This window comes from Nanorana parkeri, unplaced genomic scaffold (assembly GCF_000935625.1).
Source record: "Nanorana parkeri isolate BGI_ZX_2015 unplaced genomic scaffold, ASM93562v1 scaffold264, whole genome shotgun sequence".
In the NCBI taxonomy this organism is placed as follows: Eukaryota; Metazoa; Chordata; class Amphibia; order Anura; family Dicroglossidae; genus Nanorana; species Nanorana parkeri.
The window spans coordinates 460,689-488,445 of record NW_017306532.1 but is presented as its reverse complement, the minus strand read 5'-3'; the positions used below and the strand labels follow the sequence as shown (position 1 = coordinate 488,445).

The window sequence follows — 27,757 nt, the reverse complement described above, 5'->3', positions numbered from 1 at the left end:
ACTGTGCAAATTTTTTTTCACTCATGGGGGGGGGGGGGGGTTATTAGCCCCGTATGTGATAGCAATAAAGTTTAGAAAAAAAAGGAAAAAAAATTAAGTTCCCCCCCCCTCAATTTAAAGTTACACATAAAAAAGCATTAAAGAAAAAAAAATTAAGTCCCCACCCATACATACACGCATGCAAACATGCGTCGGTGGCGCATACGTGCAAAAAAGACGATTGCGCCCATTACGCCGCACATGTTACATATCGCTGCGAACGTCCGAGTGAGAGCAATAAGTCTAGGGCCATCAATCACTGATAACACTAAACTGATGAGCGGTAAAAGCTTTTAAAATGTCGCCTATGGCCAATTTTGGGTATGGTAGTTTTCTGCGATTTCGCGGGTGCGCGCAATTTTAAAGCTTGACATGTTTGGTGTCTATTTACCCGACGTGACTTTTTTTTCCAAAATTTTCTGTCATTTTTCCTAGTAAAAAATAAAAACCCCAGTGGTGATTAAATACCACCAAAATAAATCTCTATCTGTCCCCAAAAATGGTATAAAATTCATTTCAGTACAGCATTGCATGACGGAATAAACGTCAGTCAAAGTACCGCAGCGCTGAACACTGAAAAATGGCCTGGCCAGGAAGGGGGTCTAAACACCTGGTCTTGAAGTGGTTAAATAAGCCTTTAAATATATGTTAATATTTTTGGCAAAAAAAATTGCACTAAACTGATTAAAATTTCTATCTAAATGATTGTGGGGAAAAAGGGCACTTTTAAATGCAAACATATAAAAAAGAGTCCTTCGCTGGAGTGAAACTATCTAAAAATAAAAAAACAAAAATAGTATTTATTTTTTTTCATGCTAACTGCTAAAGGAAACCTGCAGTATGAAAATGCCAGTTGCCTGGCTGTTTTTGGCTTCAATATTTTGAGTCACTGACCTGGGACAAACATATGGCAACCAAAGTCAGTCTGAGATATCCTCTCTACACACTTGTTGCAAGTCAGTGACTCACAGGTCTGAAGAATTTAAATCTGCAAGCTACCCAAAAAAACTAGCATTTCAAGAAGAGTTTAGTAATAGAAGCCTCCATATTTTTGCAGCATAGATTTTCTTTTTGTGCAGGAACTCATAGCAACCAATTAGAATTCTGCTGAAATCAAGCCAGTACAAAATGGATTGTGATTGATTGTTGTGGGTGACTGCAATTCAGAAAAATCATTTAATAAAATGAACTCGTAATCAATTAGGATTTTGCATTCCTATGAGCTTTCTTTGCAAAGGTTCTATTGTTCTCTACCCTTCCCTCCAGTCTCAAACCCCCTAGCAGGGGACAACCTGCCTCAAGCACTAGATGTGCCCTCACATTCCTGCAGCTGCCTCTAAAAAAGAGCTGTCATGGCTGAATGCCAGGCCATTCTGACAGGCAATGTTCTGACACTTCCGGGAGGTCATGGAGCTTGCCACTAAGTTCCCGCACACATTTATACTGGCCATTTACTATGATAAACAGACATAATGGGCAATAGGACTGTGCAGGAGGCTGGCAAGTTTGGCACTATAAGTTCCAAAGTTTTGTCTTTTAGATTAATCTATGAAGGATCATAACAGAAACGTTTGGGAGGATGTTGCAAGTAAGTGTAGACACCTCTAGGTTCCTGTGTTTTTTACCTGCAGCAGTTTAACTGTCAATTAAAATTAAATCTTTAGGTTTCGATGGCCACTGGCTGGTCTCCCCACTCCAATGCTGATTTTCCTTCATTTTCTTCCACAGGGCCATAGCAATTGTGTCATGGTTTGTCTCTATGATTGTTTATTCTACATTACAGAGAACTAACCATGACAACATTGTTTGGTGTTGCAGTTAGGTACAACATTTTAAAATACTATCAATCTGTCATGGGAAAAGTATGTGGGCTGCCATTGCTGACCTATTGAAAAATGTCAGTTGCCTGGCTTTGCTGACCTGCTGACGTCAACCCTTTCGCTGCCATTGGCGTATGTCATACGGAGGTGGCAGCATGGCCCTGACTCTGTTTACAGGCTTAAGCCTCTTGGACTCTATTTACATTTGTGAAGCCGGCTGTCAACTTTAAAATAGATGTTATTCTGGTCACTCAGCAGTCACCAGATCGCTTCTACAGGCCGGCCCCGCCCCTGCTAGCACATTAAGGGAAACACGCATCGGGTGCGTCTACATACGAACACGTGTTGGGTATTGCCGCGCACACCAGAGTGAGAGTAATAATTCTATGGCCAATAGTTACGCATATCTCTAAACTGATGATCTGTAGGAGCTTTTAAAACGTCGCCTATGCACATTTTTGGGTACTGAATTTTGTCGCCGTTTCACAAACGCACACAATTTTTAACCCAGGCATGCTGGGTGTCTATTTGTGGGGCACTAAAATTAACTTAAATGCATTTTTCACAAAACATTTGGGTTTGATAAAGAGTTGTAGCAATATCATGCAACATAAAAATTTGCAACTGCCACCATTTTATTCTACAAGGTGTTGGTTAGAAGTAATTTTAAGGCCTAAAATGTGGATTATAACATGTGTGCAAAAAAATGAAAAAAAGGCCTTGGCAGCAAAAGGGCTTTGTAAATCACTGACCCAGAAGAAGAGTACAGATTAGGTATCAGATGAAAGTCAGCAGTCCAAGTCAGTAACTCAGAAAGTATGAAAGTAAGAGGGTCAGTAAAATAGCAGCTTTACATAGGGATTAACTCCCTTTGACCTGGTGCCAGTTGTGAATCCTAGGATCCATGCCCTAGGGCATGCAACCCCAGAAAATGTGAGGTTCAAGATCTTTTTTGCTGTATTCCAAAGCTTTTAGCCATTCTGTCATTGTGATGTGACATTATTGACAAATAAATTACTGTATTATACTGACTATAGCTTTCCATATAACTGGTTAAATGTATAAATATATTTAGCTTACAGAACGTTAACCAAAACGTTTTTGTTATTTACATTCAATTCTTGAATGTAATTACCTGGTGTCAATAAATCAGGTATAGCAATATAACACTACAATGCACCTGTTGCCAGTATAAATAAGAGTCGGTGTATTGTGATGCAATTCTGCCACTAGGACTTTGTACTTTTCTGTACCGTGTTCCTTAATAACCTTGTCTTGTACAGGCTGCCACTTTAATTCAACCCTGCAGGATGTGCCACAGTTGGTCTAAATAACACATTGTGGCACTTAGTACAAAGGTGATGGATTGAACTAATATCACTGTCAATGAAAAGTGAAAATGGTTTACTTGTGAGGTTTTTTTTTCCTTACCAAAGAAAGAAAGAAAGAGCTGTGATGTTTTATTATTGTAGAGCAACTTACGAAGAAAAATGATCATGGTTAACGGGCCACTTGCTCAGTCTATTGTCCCAATAATCTTAAATGCTATCTGTGATAGGGCTGTGAAGCAATATTAATAGTCTGCCTATCTCAGTGCTGTGAAGGCTTCTGCTTGTATTTCTGAACAAATCTTCTCGGCTTGTCCCTGGGAGACAATAGTTGCTGACTGTGCCTTCAGGAAAAGGACATCCGATTAATCATTGGTCCATGGTTATTACCCTAGGCATTGGACAAGGGCAGCCACATCCATCTTTTGGACCATTTGAACATGTAATATCCCATCCTCTTTTTACACAAGTAGCTTAATATCCCTTGCTCTAAAATAAGAGTTTAAGCTGTTAGCTAATGTGTTGACTTAAATGCTTGGCTTCAGCTCTACTGTACATGAATGCACCATATAATGTATAATGAATAAGCTACAAGTATTGTGTATTCTGAGTGTAATGACATTAATGGTATGACATAAATCATTGCACTTGCCACTCGCCCGCCATATTGTTCAAAAACTTTACTGGACTATAAATTGAACCATTGAGCTAATCTTTCAGAATTAGGGTCATCAACTCTTTTTAAAGACAGAAAACCTAAGGATTTCTGACATATTGCTCTAATAAGAACAGTGTGTATAAGTAGCAATGCTCAGGCAGGTTGGCACAACACTGCAGGTTGGCACAACACTGCAAAGTACTGGGTGACATGCAGAATATGTACTATTTAACCCTCCCCTCCCTCAATTTACTTGCTGTAAGAAAAAAAAATTGATCAATTTCCTCTTGCATTTTACTCATCTGCAAGGCTAATAGAACCACACTTAAACTGACCTCTGCAAAATGCAGAATTCTTTAAATGTTGGGAGATGCGATTGTAACCTGTACTAAATAGTTGCCAACCTCTCACCAAACATTACATCAAGCAAAGGGCTTCTTTATTATGTTGATTATGCCCAGAATTCCCCCAAATAATTAAACACAAACCTAGACCCTTACTAAATTTAAAGTGGTCCTAAGTGAATTTTATGTTACAGGGTATATCTAAGCATGTTAATAGTGCCTTTTGTTTTGAATTCCTCCGGAAAATAGCAATGTCTATGACTGCTAGTTTCAGGAGACTGGAGGAGTGAGGTTTGGTGATACCACTACAGTGCTGCTCACTGTTTTCCTTGCTCATCTCAAATGTGCTCAGAGAGTGATCATTCTGGTTCTCATACAGCTTACTGTACATGCACTGCTGTATATTCCTTAAAGGAGATCTATGAGGTGATCTATGAGGTGAGTGATTTCCACTCATCCTCATAGTTAGAGCCGACCTGTGACAAAGAAGCTGTCACGGGTCGGCTCTATCGATCGGGAAGTGAGCAGAAACGTGCACGATCTGCTTACTTCCCGATCGTCTCCCTGCAGTGAGCGGTGACTGTCAGTCACCGCTGTCCGCAGGGATTCCCCCCTCCCCTCTCCGATCCTCCAGCGCTGAGTGGAGGAACAGACGGGGAGGGCACAGCTGGCTCTAGATAGGCAGAGCCAGCTGTCACTCACGTAGCTGGGTGGATCTCGTCAGTAATGTCGGGATCTGTTCCGGCTGCGGCGCTCACAATATATCGCGGGCAATAGCCCGTGATATACTGAGCTTTGGGTCATGGGAGGACACTAGTATTAGTCCTTCTGTGACCCTAAATAGAACTATGGGGGAAAACACTTCCCTTATAGTTTTATTTTAAGCTGCAGGCTGTTATGCCTTAAACAGCCATACTCAGAGGTTATGTATATGTAGATAGTGTTTTCTATTTGAAAGAAGCCATATTGAAGCTGAACTCTGGGCAGATGTAAAAATTTAACAACATAGCCTTCCATTTTATCCAGTTATGTTGTCAGTACAAAACAAAACTACCATGAGCTCCTAAATCTGTCTTTATATTATTTACTTGCAATCCCCTATACAGCAAACTGAGAGGAGGATCATCATTCAGACATTTAGGCCCCATTTACACCAGATGCCAATGCAAAGACATCTGAAAATGAATGGGTGTGAATTGTAGTAGTGTACACCAGTGTGTTGCATTGTGCTGCATTGCGTTGCACTGTCCTCCTCTGAAAAAAAAAAATTGAGCAGGCTCTACTTTTTTGTTCAGTGCAAAGCAATGCACTGGTGTGAACTGCTAATGCATGTCAACGCAAGGCAGAACCAATACCTTATAAAGCTTAGTGTAAGAATCAAACAAACCCCCCCCCCCCTCCAAAAAAAACGTACTATGCCAACACAAGTGAACATGAAGGTGACCAAGTCTTATTACTTAAACATGGACATGACCAATTTTTTCAACACCGCATGGCTTTATGATGCATTGCCCACTACTGTATTAGTGCATTAGGGTGCCATTCACAATGTATGGCACCACAATGCACTGCATATTACAACAACACATTAGTGTGATAGGGCTCTAAGAGTAATTTTTAATACAGCTGGAAAAAGTACCTTAATCTCTCTAAATCCCTCCCTCTGTTGGAGCTGTTGTACTAATAAAGGGGTCAAATCGACAATGAACTTCGACCGTAGTAATGAAAAAAGTCAAGGGATGGAAATTTTGTCTTGAACAAACGAAATTCTATCAGTGAATGTGGTTTTTGTTTGGGAAGCTCTATCTATTCCAAAAATGTTATGTTAAAATAAAATAAAATTTCGATCGACAAACATCAAGTGTCTGATGGCATTATCGGGTGGTAAAAAAGATCTGAAAGCTTCTTGACAGGAAGAGAGAGCAGAGTGACAACTACATTAGTGTTCTGCTGTACCCTAATTTTCCAATCACAGGACAAAGCCGGTCATAGACTAGACTGTATTGTGCAAACTATAGTGTAGTCTACAGAATGGTTAGCCTGCAGTTCTGCTGCAGTGGACAAAAGAGATGTAATTGACCTGGCATATTTTGGCAGGTAAGAAAGATCACATATACAGAATGTATTTATCTTTAAGTGGGTTCAACCTGGAAGAATAAAGTTACATTAAAGCCACAATTCTTTCCTCCCACGGCCATGCTGCTTTAAGGACTTTGCTTAAAATTATGCCTCTTGATCCGATCATCTTCTTCCTTCCACTTGTATTCAGCAATCCCTCCAGCGCTGGTGCCAGTCTCTGATCCATCGCTTACTGCTGTATCTTCTGTGTCCCACGGTGTCTGTCCGACGTGCACACTCCAGGCTGCGTGCATTCACCTCCACTGTGTCTCTCCTCTTCTCCCCACCAAAGATCTCTACTGGGCATGCGCCTGCCCCATCATCCTGCTCAGCCACTCCAGAAGCTCCAGATCTTCAGACAGGAGAGTGCGGCGGAGACACAGGAAACTAATTACCTTTTTGATAACTTTTTTATTCTTTTTAATGTTTTTGCATTTATCTATTGCTTGCTAGCAGTAAATATATGCAAAAAAACAAGAGTTTAATTATCCTTTAATGTATACATACTGTAGAAAGCTTAATGAAAAGACAGTCTGATATTTAAAAGTCTGGAGAAATGATTCATATTCCTGGCAGCTGGATGAAGTCAGCCATAAATTGTGTGTTGTATCATCTCACACTGGTAGGTTGACATAAGCAGCATAATTAACTTGTGTTTGCTTATTGTGCAAACTGATTCACACCTTTTCTGTGTGGAAGCAAATCATTAGAGCACATTCTGAAACCACTCCAATCTAAAGAACAAGTAACAATTTGCTCATGCATTTTTTCAGTGCTAGATTAAATGAAATGTCAACTTTTTTTTACCTTCATATCTGCAGTCCAATGATAAGGTTTTTTGTTTTTTTATAAACATAATTCTTTTTCAACTACAGATAATAACAACTTCAATATATGCATTCAAAAGCTAACACGTGCATTAAAAGTGAACCATTGCTCAATTCCTATAGGAATTCCAGGTGAAAATAAGGGAAACTAAAAATAAAACCTAATGCAGCCACCATATTTAAGAATTGGGCAGCTGCAATATATTAAATGAATGCTTTAGGGTTTAAACAAAAAAAAATACTCCTGTCAAATAATTATTTTGCTGTATGTATCCCCTTGAGGGAGATCCACCCCTCTCTTTGTCTTGGTGACCATTGGTACTAGGACTAAAAGCCAGTAAAAAAATCTAAAAAGAAAACTTGACAGGGGTTTTAACCCTTCTCTATGCCGTCTCTATGCCTTAGATATATATTAATCTTAGGCTACACTATACCTGGACGCACGACCGATGCATCCAGGGAGAGTGCTCTATTCCTAACCGTCTGTAATCGTATCACATACAATCGGAGTGCCGGCAGACTGCCGCTTTAAAAGGGGCTGTTGTCACCCCATTAATTTGAACAGGTGACGGCAGCCACTTCTAAACAGCATATTTGAGATTCCTGCCACAGGTATTCATAGGTTTCTGCCGCAGGAATCCCTAAGATGGACATTCACACTATAGTGTGAATGAAGTCTTAATTCTGTGTAATCCACTGTGGCCAGAAACCAGAGGGTACCTCGCAAGTACATTCTGAAGCTTGGGCTTTGTAGCATGTGGATGCTTCCAGCATTACCAATCACATTCAATAAGTTTTAACATTAGGATTTCTGTATGTGAAAGATGGCAGGAACCCTACAATTGAAGCGATCAGGAAAATCCCTCCTGCATCCTATTCTTGGATGAAAAGCTGACGCACTGTGCAGGTAGGCTGTGCATATTTGAAGATTTAATTTGTATTGCAAGATAACTTTATGTTTTCCCCACTTAAAAATGCATATGTATGTGCTATATATATATATATATATCTATAGATATATACCTATATCTATAGATATATAAATATATATCTATAGATATAGGTATATCTATAGATATATATATCTATATATATATTCACCTGCAACTGCAACACCTGCAACAATGTAGTGGTTTAGAAATTAAATTGCACTGAAGCACTCTTTCAAGTAGTAATTAGTATGAAGTCATCACTAACCTTGTAGTCATACAAAAGATATATATTACCTTTGGCATACACTTAAGCTCCACTCATTTTATACTAGAAAACAGTCACATGTATACTTTAGGTTGACCAGCAGGTGTCATTATTGCTTGACCCTATAACATGACAACTGGCCACAGGAAATTGAAAAATAATGAATATATCTAGGATATTGATGTCCATTGTTTAAATACTATAGAGAATAATAGAAAAAGTATATTCTTGAGGCACTTAATGTATAGAGACAATATGAGATGCTTGCTGATACATATGTTATTTAAAATGTTGCACTGATCTTTTTAAATGAAAGCAAGATATAAACTAATTAGTTGTGATCATTTTCATTGGCTAACTAAGCAAATTTAAACTGAGAGTCAAATCTCATTATCAGAAACGGTGTAGACTGTATACTATCTTTAAAAAAGATGTCCGATCATAACTGCCAAGTGGATTTTGGGCTTTAGTTGACAAAAGTTTTTTTTAAATCTGTGAATAATAACAAATTAATAATGACCATCTCATAGTTTTGAAAACCAGACGACAATACTTAAAGGAAAACACTTTCATTACAAAATAATATAACATATATCATTTCTACACAAGCCATTTTGTAATTTATTGCTATCAAACATGTCCATTCCAGTTCAATCTATAGCTGCTGTGATTTTCTAAAACTGTCCAAAAATGTAATTTTAACTTCCTTATAATATGACAACCTGAAGGTGATCTGTCCACCAATGTACTGAATGCCAATAGAAAGGGAGAGATGTCCGGAGTCTGGAGATGTTTCAGAAATGTTTGTATGGACACAGGTAGGAGAAGTGATTAGGAAAAGGCTACAGAACACTAAAGCATTGCTTACATATTGCTGTGTTCTTGTAATTACAAAACCTACTTACACCACTCTTTATCTTCATAATCATGTAAACGGCAAAAATACAACTAATTTCAGACATATTAAAAAAATAAAAGCACGTACCTAGCAGTTGATCTCATTTACTGTGGTAGTACAGGCCTTCCTTAGAAGGTGATTACATTATTAGTGTAAATGAGCTTGTTCATGGATCAGAGAATAATGATCATGAAGCAGGGAGTTGTAAGAAGTACGCTTAATTTGAAAGATACGACTGAATGAGTGCAGTTTGGCATATAAGTAAAAAGAAAATGAACATGAGAAGGCTTTGCCATAGAATGATGGCTTATATTGAAGGGTATGGACAAGGGATATTGCAATCAACATTTTATAATAACTTAGCAACCGGGGCTGTGGTAAATGTAATTGATTTTAAACACATTTAAAAAGCTTTCTCAGCTGACATTTTACATCACACATTTTAAATATTTCAGACAATAATTCTGCTATGAAATTCACAATAAAGCGTGACATAAGTTTATTGCATGACCCGTTAATGACAAAAGGTAGCTACATTTACGAAATACATCAAGAGATACGCTAATAGCTTAAACCACAGGCATATATAAATAATAAAGGAAAGTAAAAGGGTGGGGTTTCTTGTATGAACCAGTCAGTAGTCTGCAATGTTCCAGCCTGCACTCAAATTATGAATCAGCAATCACAGGCCAGTGGCTCACATGTCTCAATATATATTAGCTTGTAGTAATTCAGCATTTATTGACTTGCCTGCCTGATCACATGTTGGCTCCATGATACACTTCCAATTTGCATTAATATTAAGGTCTCTTATTTCTTTTATAATGTTATTTTTTAAGCTGCTTTTTTGTTGTTTGTAAAAAATAAATACATTTTAAAAAATCCAATCAATCTTTGTAATGTATCCCTCTATCTATTTGGCATTTGAAAAACTGCTGAGTCAATCTGACAAAAATGGTTACATTAACTGATCAGTTGATTCCACTGATATGTATGAACATTAGCAATGACATTTGACAATAAATGATTTACTACCCCCTGAGAAATAAAACAGCTATCCGAGTTCTCAATGTAGGATTCATTATTAATGAGACCTGATTGGTTCTGAATGTTATCAGTATAAGGCCACCTTGTGACATATTGAAAGGAGTCTGCTTTTAATTGGTCATTGACTAGTCAAAGACCAAAAGCAGCCGTGAAGTATTGTTTCCTTTAAAACAGGAGTTACAATTATTAACATAGTGCATTTATATTCATAAACGCATGTACACAAATTCTTAGAACAGGATGAAGAGCTGTTCCAATCCGTTGGCCCACCTTAACATAAGCAGACTACATAATTATTTAAAGCCGAGTACCAGGCAGATATAAAATACACAAATGATTGCAACTTTGTATTCAATAACATTTTATTAAATGCTTTCTTTTTAAATAAAACAGTAACTTTTAAGTGGCAGAATTTGACTCTGTATCAGCCTCTTGTCGCCCTGCAACATGCTCAATTGAAAGGAAATAACACTTTAAGGTGCTCTCCGGGCATTGATTGGATTGAAGACTGCCTATAGCAGTGGTGGCGAACCTATGGCACGCGTGCCAGGGAGGGCACGCGGGGCCCTCTCTGCTGACACACGAGCCCAGGTTCAGGGACCACCAATGGAAATAGATCCGACCAACCCGTATCCCCTCAGTACGCGATCCGGGCCAGTTACAATCAGGCAGTGGCGGCAGCCTCTAAACAGGCAGATTAGACGGCCGCTTCCTCCTCGCTAGGACCCCGGGAGGCCCCCGCGAGCAGCCGTCTAATCTGCCTGTTTAGAGGTCACCGCCGCTGCCTGATTGTGACCGGCCCGACTACAGAGGCGTTTTGGGACGTTCTGATCCCCCTTGAGAGCCACACAGCCTTTCCCCCTCCCCTCCTGAGAGCAAAACAACCTTCCCGGCCAATGTTATTCAACGGAGCTGTTCTAATGTACAGCTCCATGTCGCCGGTCACTCGTCGCTGTAGCAGGACCCTTTTTCCCCACGATTTTTCTATTTTTGAATGCAGCCCGACGGTGATGGTCGCGCGATCTTTGCTGAACAGTCGCCCCGAACAGTCGCGCTATCCCAGCCCCGCTTGTAAGGTATGCCGCTTGGTGTGAGTTGTATCCTAAGGCAGTGATGTTGAACGTTTCTTAAACCCGAGCGCCCGAACTGCAATACAGTACTAAACTTATTTTCAGCGCTGGCACTTTGAGGTAAATAAATTGAGTTTGCGTCGCAGTTTGGGCACTCGGGTTCAAAAAGGTTCGCCACCACTGACCTATAGCCTAATGCCAGAGGAAAAGAAAATGAACAACACTTTTCACATGACTGGAATTCCAACGTCTTAATTAGAATTGTCTTGGCTTTGCAACACAAAATCATGGCATATCAGAAGATTTAGGCAAATGTGCTGTTCAACTCGGTACTGTTTTGTTGCTAATACCTTTAGCATACAAAGTAAGTTGGGTTAGTTGTTTAAGGTTAATTCCAGGGGTAGGTTATCTGTTCAGGTTTGCGGGGAGAGGTTAACTGTTAGGATGATTATAAGCATAGTATATCATAGGTATAAGTGGTGATAAGTGGTAGCTGGGGTTGCCTGTTGTGATCGTTTACATTTATTTCTCAGTTATGCCAGGTTCCCAGCGCTGAAAATATAACCTGTCATTTAGTCCCATATAGCTGTTTCATTCCATCACATGGCTAGTGTGGTGGCATCCTTTAACAAATGTTATGCATGGCAGGGCAAAGCTGTCTGAATAAAGGTTGGAGATAATTGGCTAGAATAATTGAGTGGGAATCAGCTGCACCTGAGCCTGTGCCTCTGTGAGGTTCCCTAAAAATCAATTGAGTGCAGCATGGAAAACCATTTTCAATGGCTTGATGATCTGAAGCCATAAAAAAGAATGCAGCCATGAAATAAGAATACAAAGCATATGGCAATAAAACAAAAAAGTGGAGTGAAAAAATACAGCTGTGTGTTGTAATCAATATTGTGCAGTGGATCATTAGTCACCGTGAGAATATCTTTTATGGTGATGCATTAAGCTCGTCTGTTAAAACCTTAAATTGAGAAATCCGTCTCACTAACAATCCTGAAGGTAAAAAACATTACATGCAGTTTTAACTCACCACTACCCTGTTAACAGAATAAAGATCAGAACTGTAAAAAAAAAAAAAGAGTGCAAACAATAGATAGAACATGAGAACCAAAATGTGTTCTGTGTCCCCGCTGCGGCGCTCTCAGTATATCGCGGGCAATAGCCCCCTATATACTGAGCTTTGGGTCACGGGAGGAGGTTAGTATATGTCCTCCTGTGACCCTAAAGAGAACTATGGGGAAAAACACTTACCTCATAGTTCTCTTTTAAGCTGTCAACATATCAATAGATCTGGCTTGCTGAGCTTATGACTTAAACAGATGACAGATAAATATTTATCAGATTTTTCAACAAAAGCATATGATCAATTTTTAAAAACACCATACATGTCAATGTCCAAACCAAACACAAAGTACTCAAGGGGTGGAAGCAATAACACAGCAGGGCTGACTAAGGAAGGGTTTATTATATTCACTTAAGCTACTTTAATTTCAATTATCTGGTCACATGCAAGAGAAATACCTATTTTCTTTTTTTTAAATCCTCTGTATATGATTGGGTATTCAAAATTAACACAGGTTAATAAATATGGAATACTTTTTTACTCCTTTAGTAAATCAACTCCAGCAAACTCCAGCATACTTACTGGAATGTAGTAATTGTACAATAACATTTGCAATTCTAGCTGCTTAGTCTGATTTTTGGTTTTAATACCAAAACAGCCAGGTTAGAAAAATGTCCCTTTAAATCATCCATGCATTACAAAAAAAATAAAAAATACACCCTAAGTTATAACGCAATCACTACTTGTAGAAGCAACTTTCCGACATTTGACCCACTTTTAAATAACAGCCCATAGGTAGAGATGCTATTCTTATACTATATTGTTTCCAATTCTACCCACCTTTCCCAGTAACAGAAAACTTAATATAACTCTAGTCATTTTATACTAGATATAGTTATAGTTACCGTCATATTTCATAATAATCTGCTATTTTCCATTCTCAGGCTGTATTTTTCTCCCTCATCAAAACAGCAAATAAAACAGTCAGAGCTTCAACTGACATGGTAAATGGTAACTACATAGAATGTAATATAGTAGTACACTTCAGCTTAATAATGTAAAAGGTGATTCATTCTTACCTTCCCTAATCCAGGAGTATCTTTTACTTTGTTGACTGCTCTTAGCAGACATGGTGGTGCAGGTGGAGGACAAGTCTGCAGAATGCCACAGAAATTGGTTGGGAAAAGTGGAGGTTCGGACACTAATGAAGGCGTTGTCCTCTGCTTCTTCTTTTTGGAGGACAAATTTAATTTCTGAGCCGCCCTGTAAAAACCCATATTAGACGTTACAAACAAAACATGAACAACAACCCTTAAAATATTTATATTAGTAGCCATACGATAAGCATGTATTTCAACTAGGTAGTTATGTGGTTGCCAAACACCTGTTTGATAAAAAGGTGTGCATCTGAAATCTCATTTAGTAAGCAAATCCATCATCTCCCCAATGTATATGTCATTGGTTATGTTTCTTGCTTCCTTCCAAGTGCAGAATACAAGCTTTGTACAGCAAGACCCTGTTGTCACACTGGCGGTTTTATATAATTCCAATTTGTCATTTAATAAGAGAAGATATGATGAAATCACTTGAGCTATCCATGGTTATTATACATGAAAGTGGTCTGCAGCCATATGTCATTATGTGAAAGGATTCCATAACTTCTAATATCTTCCATTTCATTAAATGAAAAAAATGTAGGCTGGTATGAATAAACCCTCTTTAATTCAGTTAGTTGTTCATTAAAAAAAGTATAAATCATTTTTAAATAGTAGCTTATGCTATATGTGTAACAGCTTCCTGTAATCTCCTGACAGCTGAACACAGTCTGGAAGATAAAGGGGTAGCACAGTAAGCCAGACAGGCTTGCTACAATCTACACTTCTAATTAGGGATGCATCGATACCGGTATTTTGGTACCGAGTACGAGTAGCGATAATGTTTTTTCGTTACTCGCCGATACCAATTAGCAAGTAACGGAAGTCCCATTCAGGAAGCCAGGTGGCGTGTAATGACTCGCCACCTGGCTTCCCGATGAACAAAAGAGTCCCCTCTTACCTTAGTATGTGCAGCCTGTCACCCCCGGGGCCTCTCCAGCCAGAACGCGGCCTTCGTCCGGTACCCAGCCGGAGCCGTCTGGCCGGTCAATCAGGAAGCCGGGCGCCGTGTAATGACGCGACGCCCTGCTTTCTGATTGGCTGGGAGGCCGGCTCCATGCTCTATTGTCATGAGATGATTGGTCAGCTTCCCGGCCAATCAGAAAGCAGGGCGTCACGTCATTAGACGGCGCGGCCGGCTTACTGATTGGACGGCTCCGGCTGGGTACCGGACGAAGGCCGCATTCTCGCTGGAGAGGCCCCGGGGGTGACAGGCTGCACATACTAAGGTAAGGTAACCTTACCTCACGTGGCCAGCTTCCCGACCAATCAGGAAGCCAGCCCGGCTTCCTGATTGGCCGGGAAGTCGGCTCCATGTTCTCTCATCATAAGTGACGAGAGAGCATGGAGCCGTTTTCCGGTCAATCGCGAAACCGGGCAGCGTGTAATGACGCGCTGCCCGGCTTCCTGATACCAGAAGTACTCGTGCTAGGCATCGGAGCATTTGGGCGAGTACGAGCCCAAATACTCGGAATCGGCACTGATATCGATACTAGTATCGGTATCGGTGCATCCCTACTTCTAATAATATAACACTAGAAGCTTGCTTAGAGGATGACCTTTCTAGTTTGTTGCTTCTCTTTAACTATCCAATCCCTTGGCAGACTCTACTGCCTAACTACAGTAAAGATAAGAGGGCTCAGTCAATAAAGATTGACATGGCGCCTGAATCACAAGACTAGCAAAACAAATGGCAAACGCACTCATCAATTTGTTACCAGCTTTACAGCAAGGTACACACAGAATGGGCTTTAAACTGTAATAGCAAAAAGTTTCCCAGCACACTCACAAGCCAGCATGCAAAAAAGCTTGTCTCACAGCTAAGGTTAAAAACAGAGGTTTAGATACACGTGTATCCCAGCACACTCACAAGCCAGCATGCAAAAAAACTTGTCTCACAGCTAAGGTTAAAAACAGAGGTTTAGATACACGTGTATCTAAACCTCTGTTTTTAACCTTAGTTGTGAGATACACGTGTATCTAAACCTCTGTTTTTAACCTATTCTGTGAGATACACGTGTATCTAAACCTCTGTTTTTAACCTTAGCTGTGAGACAAGTTTTTTTGCATGCTGGCTTGTGAGTGTGCAGGTAAACTTTTTGCTATTTTTGAATCACAAGCCTGACTAAACTAAATTCATAATCTTATTGAAGGTTACATAGTTTACACATACACGTTCCACTGTAAATATATAGAATAATATACAAAAATATGAGAATTACAAAAGATAATAAGTATCACTTCTTCAAAATACATTTTGGCTAAACTAAATTACTATAATATCACAGCAAAAAGATCTGTGTGTTAATATAAGTGGATACAATGAATGCTATTGACCTATTAACCCTGGACATTTCAGCATCAACTGTATTCCATAACAGATAACAGCACACCTCTACCTTACAGTTTGATGCTGCAATGTTTACTTAACATGGCTTTCTTACTAATACATACAGCACAATTTAATAATGTTGATAGTTGAACTAGTACAAAGCATTTATTATTCACAGGTCAACTTTACAATTCTTTTGGTGGTATGCTACTATTTTCACACATTTTATATTGATTTGAGTGATGTCTAATGAGATGAGGTTACAATGTAAACACTGCATACAGTCAAATATAGATGTTATTATTGTTTATGCAATGTCTACTAATCTACATGCCATAAAATAAAAAATATTTTAAATGTCCATATATATTTACTTTCAATTAACGTATGTTAATTTAAAAATATACATTTAGCTACTAAGAGTTTCTTGATACATTGTAGTGTATAATCATGTTCTTAGAGAGAGAAGGTAACGTGTTGCACTGCAGTGTTATTTCAATTCAACTCCTTGTAAAAACGAAGAAAAAACACAAATATGCAGCCTACAACTCCACCACACGGCCAAAGTCCTTATTATATAATCATACCACCAAACACAAGAGAATACTTTTTGACTACAACGGACCAAAATCTAGGTTAAACAATATAGACATATAACAGAAAAACTATAATAAAAATCAAAAAAGCTAAAACTATGTCTCCTTCAAGACTATTTATTATAAACTATTTTATGTAGTCATGTCTTGTCAACTTATATCGAAACAACAATGCTTAGCGATTCTTAATGATTCTAAGGGAGTTCCCTCACTTGATCCATAGTTGTGAGCAGTCACCAAGCCTCTTAATCAGTTTGAGTGCATGCTGAAGGGAAGAGTTGGTTTGTTTAAAGTAGAAAAGGATATCATTAGTGTGTATATAAAGATTCTGTCCATTAACCTACCCCCATTGCTAAACCCATAAAATGTCAGGATTCCCAGAGCCTCATGGTCATGGGTTCTATGTCAAGAGTCAATAGAAGTCAATAGAAGTCAAACATTTTCATTTATTTTTACCTTAGCTCTCTACATAAAAATGTCCATTACACTGAAAAAAAGGCTTTTCTCAGTCTATGGTTATGTTATCAGTACAGATATTAATGTCAGTACCTTTCCCAATCATACATTTGGATTGATCAGGATGGATTATTTTCTAAAATAGTTATTTTAAGCAGTGACAAGAATCCGTGCAAGAATTTTAGTGTCCATATTTATTAAAGAAATGTATTCTGAGGATTTTACATCAGTTTTCAAATCACAATACAAATGATCCTAAAACCACTGTCATAATTTTATGCCCATGTATAGCCACTCACCCAATCTCTATATATTATTCCTTGGCAAAACAGTGTTTCCACGTGTTCTAAGGCAAAAAAACCCCAATAATTTTAAGCAACAGCGTAAAGGGTACTGGTGAGCCAATTGATTTGCAAATCAGGTAAACTGGCTAAAAACTCAATTTATCCCTACCCATAACACTAACCAAACATATTGCGTACATTGAGCCCTAACGGTGAATTAAACCACATTCAACAGGACATTTTCTGTAAAGTTAAAGACGTTTTACCAACTATGCAAGCTTCATCTGTTAAAATGAGTGTCAGGGACATACCCCAGCATTTATAGCTCCACAGGTAACTCAATCACCCTAATCCAATCACCATAGTGCCATGAAATATGTCAAGACAGATGCTGATTGTCCAAAAACATATTGGGGTGTTAACATTTCTGAAACAGAGACTCCATGTGACCTTGGCGGGTATGTTTCTGACACTCATTTGAACTGATGAAGTGTAGGAAAATGTCTTCAACATTAAAACAACACGTCCAGCTGAATGTGACTAACTACTAGTTATAGCATGACCTGGATACATGAAAACCTTCACAGACAATGAAGTAAGCTCTTGCTCTGTACTCTTATCTTGTCCTGTACAAAAGGAGCAGCCATGCTGAATCCTCACAACTCTGCTCTAAAAGATACTAGCACTGAGACGTGAGTGCTGAGAATGACTAAACTGTGCTTTTGCTCTGATGCATTTCCGCAGTGCGTTTGGTGCCAAATCATATCAGTAAGCTTTCTTTAGGGTTGATATAATCAATGTCCTTCAGAAAAAAAACAAATGTTCTATTATAATTAGGTGGCCCAATGATTAGAACTGCAACCTTGCAGTTCTGGCTTTCTGAACATGACTGTAAGCTCCTCTGGAGCTGAGATCTCTTCTGGAGCTATTCAATAACAAAAACTAACTGTGCACCAAAGGAGCTAATACATGTTGTCATGTGCAAGTAGTGTCTATATGCAGCCCTATATCTTCATATTTAAGATGCATAGCTTGATCTACTATAGGTCCATATTTACACGTGACAACAAAACTAATGCGATAAGTACCTGTGTCATAGACACAGCAAATCAGTGCCAATTCTAAAAACAAACTTTTACAGAAGCATACAAAGGAAAAGACACAATATTCTCACAAAATCTTAATTTTAATGATATTTGAAGTTGAACAAAGTATACAGAGTATGTCAAACAAATAATTATCAAGCAAATGAACTTAAAATGCTCTAGTGAAAAGAAATCAGACCGGTAACATTAAGATAATATAGGACAAAGTCAGCCACATATGTTTCTAAATAAGTTTAATCAAATCTGAGTCAAGCATTTGCCAATTAGAGCCCAGGTTGCCTAGCTACAAACTCAGCAACAGTAAGCAAACAGCTTTATATTGCTCATAAAAGGCAAAAACTGCCTGTCAAGAGACAAAGACAGTAACATGTACCTCCATTTAAAATACTGTAACGCGATGTTCTTTACAAGTCATGACCTCAATATTGTGATGATTTACAGCTTTATTTTGCAAATGTATTATATTTTCTGGATAAATACAAAAAAGGAAATAATTATAATAAAACACTGTTACGCAGTGCTACAGATTCCCAAGAGACTGTCTCTGGCAACTTTTGACACACTGAAAAATGTCTTCCTGGAGACAGCATTGCCACTTGCATGAAAAGCCAAACTCTGAAATGCCCCTATGCATATTTTATGACGTTATGAAATTTAATTTGTACTTCGGCACCAGAGGGACCAAACAATTACATATGCTTAAAGCACAATGGGATAAAACACAGTTGTATAACAGATCATTGTGGTCTTTTTCCAAGATGCTAATTTACAGCATGCAGTGGCAGTATTTCTGGACGGACATGTAAGGATTACTGAGCTTTTCACATGGGCAATTTTTTACATAGCCCTCTTTTTTAACTTAAAAAGGAAACAAATACATTAATTTAAAAGCGATGCAAAACATTCTAATAAATCAGGGATTGATGCTGGCATCTTAGCACTGATTTGTTAGGCATAATCTGGGTGGTTTCAGCAAGGACAAGGTAAGTATGACTTAAAGTGCTTCACTTAGAGTTAAGTTAGCCATACGCGTATAGTCTTATAGACAGAAACAACTAATCCCACCATCCACACTAAAAAGCATGGATGGAGGACTCTTCCCTGCTGGCTATTGTATTCTGACAGCCAGCACCTGCAGATATCAGACTACCCGAACGGTGACTACAGTTGATTGGCCGCAGTCACTGTTCATTTGTCAATTTTCCCAACTGTATGCGGCTGCTTTGATTTTTCAATAGAATTTTGTTAACCTCCCTGGCGGTAGTCCCGAGTGTGGCTCTGGGTTAATTTTCAGCACCATAAGCGGTAACCCCGAGCCACACTCGGGATTGCACAAAAGTGTCACTTACCATGTCCCTGCGAGCCCGTAGTGTCCTCTGCTGTACGCGGCCGGCCAATGCCGGCATTCGGCTTTCAGTTTCGTTTTCGGCGTCACAGCGGGGGGCGGAGCCGGCGGGAAATTTAAAAGTGAAAACATGCAATATACACAGAATACACACAATACAATGTAATCTGCTATTATTACATTACTGTATCAAATCATTTTACTTCAATTTTGTCCCTAGAGCTTTGTCCAGTGTCCTGTCTGCACTTTTACTGTTCTTTCTGCCTGGAAACTTGAGAACGTCCATGGCATCCAAAGCGTCTCTTTAGGTCAAAAGCGGTTTTAGACCAGGTAGAATAAACTTATATCCGGGATGTCTACTAGACTCTTGTTTTGGACAGATTTAGGTGAGTTATTCCTAAGATTTACTAAGAATTACAGGCCTACAATATAAAACAACAAATTTCCATGAAAAACAATGTACAGCTTTGGCATGCAAAAGTCCTGCATAATCATACCACCAGGGAGGTTAAGCTGGGTGATGTTGGTAAGGCTGCCCATGGTTAATATCTAGGTTGATATTCAAACAATATATAACCAGGCTTGTGCCAGAGTCAGGTTTAAGGGGGTTAAGTGTGAGTTGTTTTAGGGTCAAGGTTACCTGTCATAAAATAACATGCATACAAAAGACCCAGTCCCTGCTTTTGTTTCTCAAGCAGGCAGTTGTGTACCACCTTCGTCTGGTTGCTAGTAATTTGGTGTTCTGTGAACATTAGTTATAAAGCTTATCCATGCCTAATATTCCTAACTATACTCCTTGCTGTCTCTCAAAAGGGAATTTGTACAGGACATAATTATGTGGCATAAGCCAGCAGCCCTACTAAGAAGCACTTGTACAAATTCTAAAATCTAATTAAAAACGGACCTGCAAATGAGGTGAGCGTAGGGGGGCGTACGGCCGCGTAGCCCCATAGAGAAGGACGGGGGCTGCGTTCTAATCACACGCAGCACCTGTCCTTCCCGGCAGCTACTTGGTACGGCCCAGCACGCAGCATGGAGCCGATTCATGTGTGAATGAGGCCTAAAGGGTGAAGAGTTTGGAGAAATGAACAATATAGGACAACATAGCTGAATTGAATGGAGCCTTAGTGAATAGCAAATATCACACAAGTCAGCGCTAGTGATGCATCAAGGCTTTCTTCTACTCCACTTTCTTGCTACGAGGGAGGCAGTCAGTCAAATCTGGCAGGAAAATCCTTACGAATATACAAAATAAACACAAAGAGCACGGCCCCCTCCTCATGAAGTACATTATGTTTATTAAATATTATATAATAAAAAGGATTACAAATACCCACAATTAGGAAGCACATCTGTACATGTACAACACTGGTGTCTAACGACCAACACCAACCATTGACATGAAAGAATCCATATACTGATGACACTCACATCCATAAACGTGACCCACCGGTCACCACAGCTTTGGTGACCGGCAGATCCGGTTTATGGATGTGAGTGTCATCGGTATATGGGGTTTTTGTATTAAAAAGGAATTTTAAAATCTTTCTCTTGCACTGGGGCTATCCCCACACTGCAAGGGCTAAGTGCTTGTTTTTCTCTAGGGGATGCAATAAAGAAGATCCTTGACCCATACGAGCTGGCAGACTAGTTCCTGCAGCCTCTTCTTCCCTGGGCTCCAACGTTCTAAGGACCACTGATGTCATCACTTCTAATGCAGGTCCACTGACTTGCATTAGACATGAGGACACCAAAGTACATTCTATAGCCGGAGCGGAGGGGGAAATAGATGAGTGCTGATTCCCACAGGACTGGGAATCAGGTGAGTATCTCTGCTTTATTCTTTCCCCTAGAGAAAAACGAGCACTTAACCCTTGCAGTGTAAGGATAGCCCCACCGCAAGGGAATTTTATAAAATTACTTAAATTATCTGTATTTTTGTGTGTTTCTTGTCACTCAAACAATAATGCTGATTTTAGAAATACATTTTGTTTTACACTATTGAAACAATTTTTTATATAAAGATCACTTTCAGTCGTATGTCTTTAGTGTTCACAATTCCACACAAGAAACATAGGCATATGTTCAATCATATTGTCATTATTTCATCTTCATATAAATTCACACAGATATTTATAATGAGCAGATACTTAAGAGAACAGTTGAACACAAATATTATATATATTGACTGCCAGTCATTTTGGTGTCACCCCCTCTAAAAAGTCGAACACTCGGTCATGGACCGAGAGCCCGACAGTGTCATGAAAGAGGAAGGGACCCGGCCGCATACCTCATCCCGCCGTGTGAACGGCCCCTCCTCTCTCCACCGGCGACCGTCATCCAATCAGAAGGCCGCGCATACGCGATGACGTCACACGCGCACACAATTACGACATGGCGGGGTGTCACCCGGTCTCTGCTCCAGGTGACACGCGGCCTTGGGACACCCCTGTGGCTAGTGCAGATAGCTGGTCCTCAACATGAAGCCTAACAAGGAAAGTATACGGTTGGTTCAACTGGAAGGCAAAAGAACAATTTCTGCATGATCCAGTTCATGAACTGTTCTAACCTAACACCTAATGACAACAAAAGGGATGGCAAGTATCTTGTTCAAAGAAGCTACCTGGTTTTTATTTCCTTACAGAGCAAAGGATCACTAAACAGGTTTCACCCGTAGAATCCAAAATATATAGAAAATATACATTTACTCAATGATACTGATCAGTCTAAACAGGAATCATCTTCTAACAGAAACTAAGCAAATCCAACAAAGTACAAGTTGCTCCTTTTTTTAAGAATAACCATTGCATTCTGGAACCAACAGAACATTGATTTTCACAGAAATACATGAGGATATTTGACATGACTGTAAAATTGGAAAACGCAAAATACATACACTACAGCTAAAGCTTTCTTAAACATGCCTCTAAAACTGACATCGTGTAATAGCAAAGATCACATCCTAATTTGCTACAATTCAAGAAGTATTTTTACTCAGGCTTATAAGGAATGTACTTACATGATGACTAATCCATCTTTGCCGAATGTTAAGTCAGTTCTGTCCTTCATATTTCACAAGATATATTTCAACCTCTTTAAAATGAACAGTCTGGTATGTTTTTGTCAGAAGGTAAAAGTAGAGCAATCCATATACTGTTACAAATTTCCAGGGTGATTCAGGAAGATTGTCTTTTTTAGGATTCTGCATCTGTTCCATGATGCAGTTTCCACATCAAATAAGCTCCTAAAGCTATTCATTCCCAATAAAGGATGGTTAGGAAACTGTGCTATAAGCCTGAATTAACGTGAGCAGTCAGGGTGGTGATAGAGTAAAAAGCATCAAGCTTTCACATCTCTTCAGCAGGATGAGAACATGAAAATGAGATAGTCTGAGTGGAAAGTACAGACTGCAGCAATTAATACATCTCATATTCTCCCTATAGTCTTTCTAATTTGCTAGGTTTCTTTTCAATTGGAACTATCCATAAAGGTTTTAATAGGCTTGTACAGCACCTTGCCAGCTTCAGCATACGTATTGTGTTTAGAAAACGGCTAGCCATATGGTGCAAGAGATATGAAGTACCAAATTTCATACCTTGACTACCACCAATATCTCCTGATAATATTGCCCTCTAAAATAAACCAAATAACTCCAGAATAGCCATAAATGACCTGGTACCACCCCAATTTAATGACCCAATACTGCACTTTAACGAGGCCGAGCCATAAAGGGCTACCCTACCGGTGATAACAAGCACTTCGAACCTGCAGAAGTACAAGTGAAGTCATGCAAATGTTTTATGATTTCATCTGATAGTTGTTGATTCTTCCAACCTTTCACATAGAAGGGAAGAAGTATTTCATTATAGGTGTGCAACTGTAGTCTGTTGGCCAGAATATAAGATACAATAAGGCTAGTTTTAGGTAAATGGCTTATTATCCACTTCACGTCTTCAGTTATCTACCTGTTTGTGGCCATATTTGAAGAGTACACAATGTACTGTCCAGTTGAAGAACTATCTGATTGGGTAGTAATGCTTATTAGTGTGAGTCCTGCAACCATTTAGCCTAAATTAGCCGTTTCATTAACAGACACAAAACCTATTAGAGATCAATAAGAATAATTGTGTTATTGCATGCACCACAAAGTGCCTGTTTATACCACTACCATACTTCTATTACTTTCCTTTCTGCACTAGGAGTCCCACATGCAAATTCTGATTTACCATTAAATCAGCATTAGGACCCCCCCCCCCAAAAAAAAAAATCTCTCAATGCAATGCAGACACTTGCCTATAGGTTAGTTAAGTACCAGCATTGCATTGTAAACTACGAGAGAGGGTGTGCTTGATGTGTAACTTGGAGCTCAATTAGAACTCTCATATTTCACATACACCTTGGTTTATATCCCTCCCAATATATTGATCTTAGTGTAATGCTACATGTCTGTCTGCATATTTATCACAACAGTTAAAAAAAACCCTACTGCATTAGATGACTGTTGTAGTTGTTGTTGCTAATACTAGTATTTTTAAATGTAACACCATTTTCAAATCAATTATCGAAAATGATGCTCTAATATGTGGAAGACCCCCAACAGAAAGGCATTTCAAAGTGTTGTTGACAAGAACTTGAGTGAAAATGATGCATCTGTATATAGAGGTAATAAATAATTTCTACGTGTGGCCAAGCAGATTATTTTGAAACATTTCTGCACCTTCTGTTTGCATCAAGAATAAATATATAAATGGCACATATTGATAAAAAAAAAAGAAGGTAAAAAAATCTTCTGCTTCAGATCTATTTTTTAGGAAGCCAACTGAGTCATTTTACCAAGAGCTCCTAAATAATGGCATGGCATGACTCAACATCTTAATCCAGGGAACAGAGTATAAGATTCTGCTCAGAGCTTCGTGACTGATATAGCTGATGTCATTATCAACGCCAGGAAAAGATCCTCCTGAACTTAAGTGTGCCCTCCCTTAACTTGGAGGAAGTGGCAGTTGAGTTGTGAGGTTATTTACAAATGAAACAAAGGGTTTTCTCCAGGCAAAACATTTATTAACCCATGTAGTGGGACTACCCCCACACTGCAAGAGTTAACAGCTCGTTTTTGTCTAGGTGCTAAAAAAAGTTATACTCACCCCCACTGCTGAGCTGGCTCCCTGCTTCTTCGGTCTCCTACGCTACAGCATTGAATGTTCCTCAGCGTCCTCACGTTTATACACAATGGGCTGAATTTATCATAGCTGGAGCAAACAACATCTGGAGCAGCTGTTCATGGCAACCAATCAGCTTCTCTTTTCATTTTCAAATCTTAACTAAACAAACTGAAGAGAGAAGCCGATTGGTTTCAAGGGCAACTGCTCCAGATTTTGTCTGCTCCAGGTTTGATAAATTCCCCTCATTGTATAGAATGTGATGATTTATAAGACCTTAGACCACTGCAGTGGAGGGGGAGAGAGGCTGAAAGGACTGGTCTAAAAGCAAGGCAGCTCCGCGGTTCAGGCGAGTATAACTTTATTTTTATCACATGGACAAAAACAAGCAGTTATGCCATGCAGTGCAGGGGTAGCTCCACTGCAAGGGTTAATAAATGTTTTGCCCAGAGTTTTTTTGTGGGATTTCTAAATGTCATTATATGCAGATCAATGGATAATTCTCTGATTTGCATCTAAACACTAATCAGAATACACAGGATCAATGGTGGCAGGCAGGCTTTATTCATACAGGGTTTGCTGTGAATGCTGCCGATATACAGAGTGGAATATAGCTGTCGAAATAACAGCCCAGCCCCACAGATTGAGTCTCCATCCCTGCTACAGTTGCTGAGGTGGGTGCCTCTTCTTCTTCCATTCAGTCCTGTGCAGTTCCTCAGCATATGATAAACAAATTATATCATTATTGTCTAAATCAGTGGTTCACAACTTTTTTTTTCACTTGTGGCAGTCCATTTTAATAATTTGTACCCCCACCCCAAGGACAAAGGATGGAGTTGGTGTCAAGGGTAATGCTGCTGCACCAGTTTTTAATGGGCTGAAGGACAGTGGCATCTGTGCTGGTCAGTATTGGAGTGCAGCAGTATTGCTAAGCCCCATTCCCTCTCACTGTTGTAACCTGCAGCCTGTGTGCCTTTCACTCACTCCTCTTAGAGTGTGTCTCATCCTCTTCCTCCCCTGCACTCTCCTGATTTTGTAGCTTCTGTACACTTTGTTTACTTTTTGAGCTTACGGGCATTGTCTGCTGTAGCTCACTTACTTACTAACAGGAAGGCTAATAGCCATGTCTGCACCATTTTGTTTTGTGCTGCTCTCTCCGATAGGGAGCCTGTGCCTAATGGGTGCACAGTGCTCTGCTCTCTGCAGGGAGTAGACAGCACAGCATGCAGGGAGAACAGAGAGGATGGCTGGGACAGGGAGAAAAGCAGGTGGGCAGTGTCACAGACAGCAAAAGAAGAAGTGAAGAGTTCCCAAAAGTGACACTGATGCCGTCCACAATGGATTACCACCATGCATTTCCATGGTGCGGGGCCATCTGGCTGACAGCACCTTAACAACCAAACATACTGTGTGTTCAGGAAATCTGTAGCATAAAAAGGCATGACACTGTGCAGCTTTGGCACCTGCATCCTAGCAATCAATGACGTTGGATCGCTGGGTGGCGCCATTACTGAATTATTTTTTCCATGTACCTGCCCTGTACCCCTGGGAGTACACTTACCCCAGGTTGGCAACCAATGATCTAGATTGTAAAATCTTTTGAAATATATATTTTTTTATATTTTTAGTATGTAAGTAGAGTACATAAAAAAAATAAGAACCAGAACTAATGGTTACTATAGTATTGGGTTAAGAATTAAATAAAACACAAGGAGTGAAAAACAACATTGCACATATCTTAATTTGACTATATCAACATATGTTTCAGCTGTATATTTACATACCAATTGCAATTGCTAACCATCAGTGCTGTGCATTGTCATAAACAGAAATGTATATTGCAAACAGTCATCAGGTACCCATATGGCACATCTGAACCATTACTTTATATATACAGTACAATACTGTACTGATGTCACTGGACAAAAATGTTTCACATCTTCAAAAGGTAAATATGATATAAACATTGCTTTATATAGCTGGAGGGATTTTAATTGATATGTCATGGGCATGTTGCTCCTCTGAATAACCAGGATCCTTTTAAAACATCAAATGAGCTGACTAACTTCTATTATTATCCAGCAATGAGGATTTTGCCCACCCTTACTTGTTGGCAGTTTACATGAATACATTTAAAATAAACAGCAAGTCAGCTAAGGAAGTGTAAAATACATATGCCAAGCTCTGTATTAAGTAAGCTAGTGTTAGCAATTCATCTCCAGATTGGATTGAGTATTATGGACTATAAACTGAAAGCCCTGTAAACCCTCACAGTAATGTATGGCATTAGTCATTCAGGGTTCACACGCTGCACCTTTTCATGAAAGCACAAGGTTTATCTAGATTTCAAGGGTAAATTATCCCATAAAAATTAATTACCTTTCAAAGATAGCTTCTCATATATCAATAAATTATGTCTGAACGTGTTGTTTATCACTCCTTAATTATTCTTATGTTTGCTGTTGTAGTAATCTTATCTTACTAATTTCTGTCAATGCCATCGACTGGGAATAGCAAAAAGTCAAATAAAATCTTGTTTTTAAAAAGGGAAAAGACCGTATAATTGTTGCTGAATATTAAAATGCAGGTCAGACAGTAATAGCAGGACTCGTGTTTGATAGTTGTTTCTCCTTTCCGCGTTCATTCACAAAAGGGCACAAGGACATTTACTACTTGATATGATAATTATTCATTTCAATAGAATAATGCCTGCTCTTATAGTCACCAAATTGCTGTGGTTATATGGCTTATGGTTTTGTTATAAAGGAGTAAATAAAAAAGGAGGTGCTATGTTAGCCGGTCAAATCATAGTTAGTTTTTTTTTATGTTTGCTTAGAAAATAAAAGCCAATGCCTCACTGGAGACTATGCAAATTTCTGCTGTTTCCTTAGCTCCAGTGTATATAATTGG

The 27,757-nt window shown here is 39.1% G+C and overlaps 1 protein-coding gene across 1 annotated transcript in view; it reads right to left on the bottom strand.

Moving 5' to 3' along the window:
- The window catches only part of KIF26B (kinesin family member 26B), a 326,683-nt gene that overhangs the window by 107,286 nt on the left and 191,640 nt on the right, over positions 1–27,757 (bottom strand). Inside the window, exon 5 of the mRNA XM_018557066.1 lies at positions 13,495–13,678. Coding sequence (XP_018412568.1) covers positions 13,495–13,678 — 184 coding nt within the window. The remainder of the gene's footprint in view (positions 1–13,494; positions 13,679–27,757) is intronic.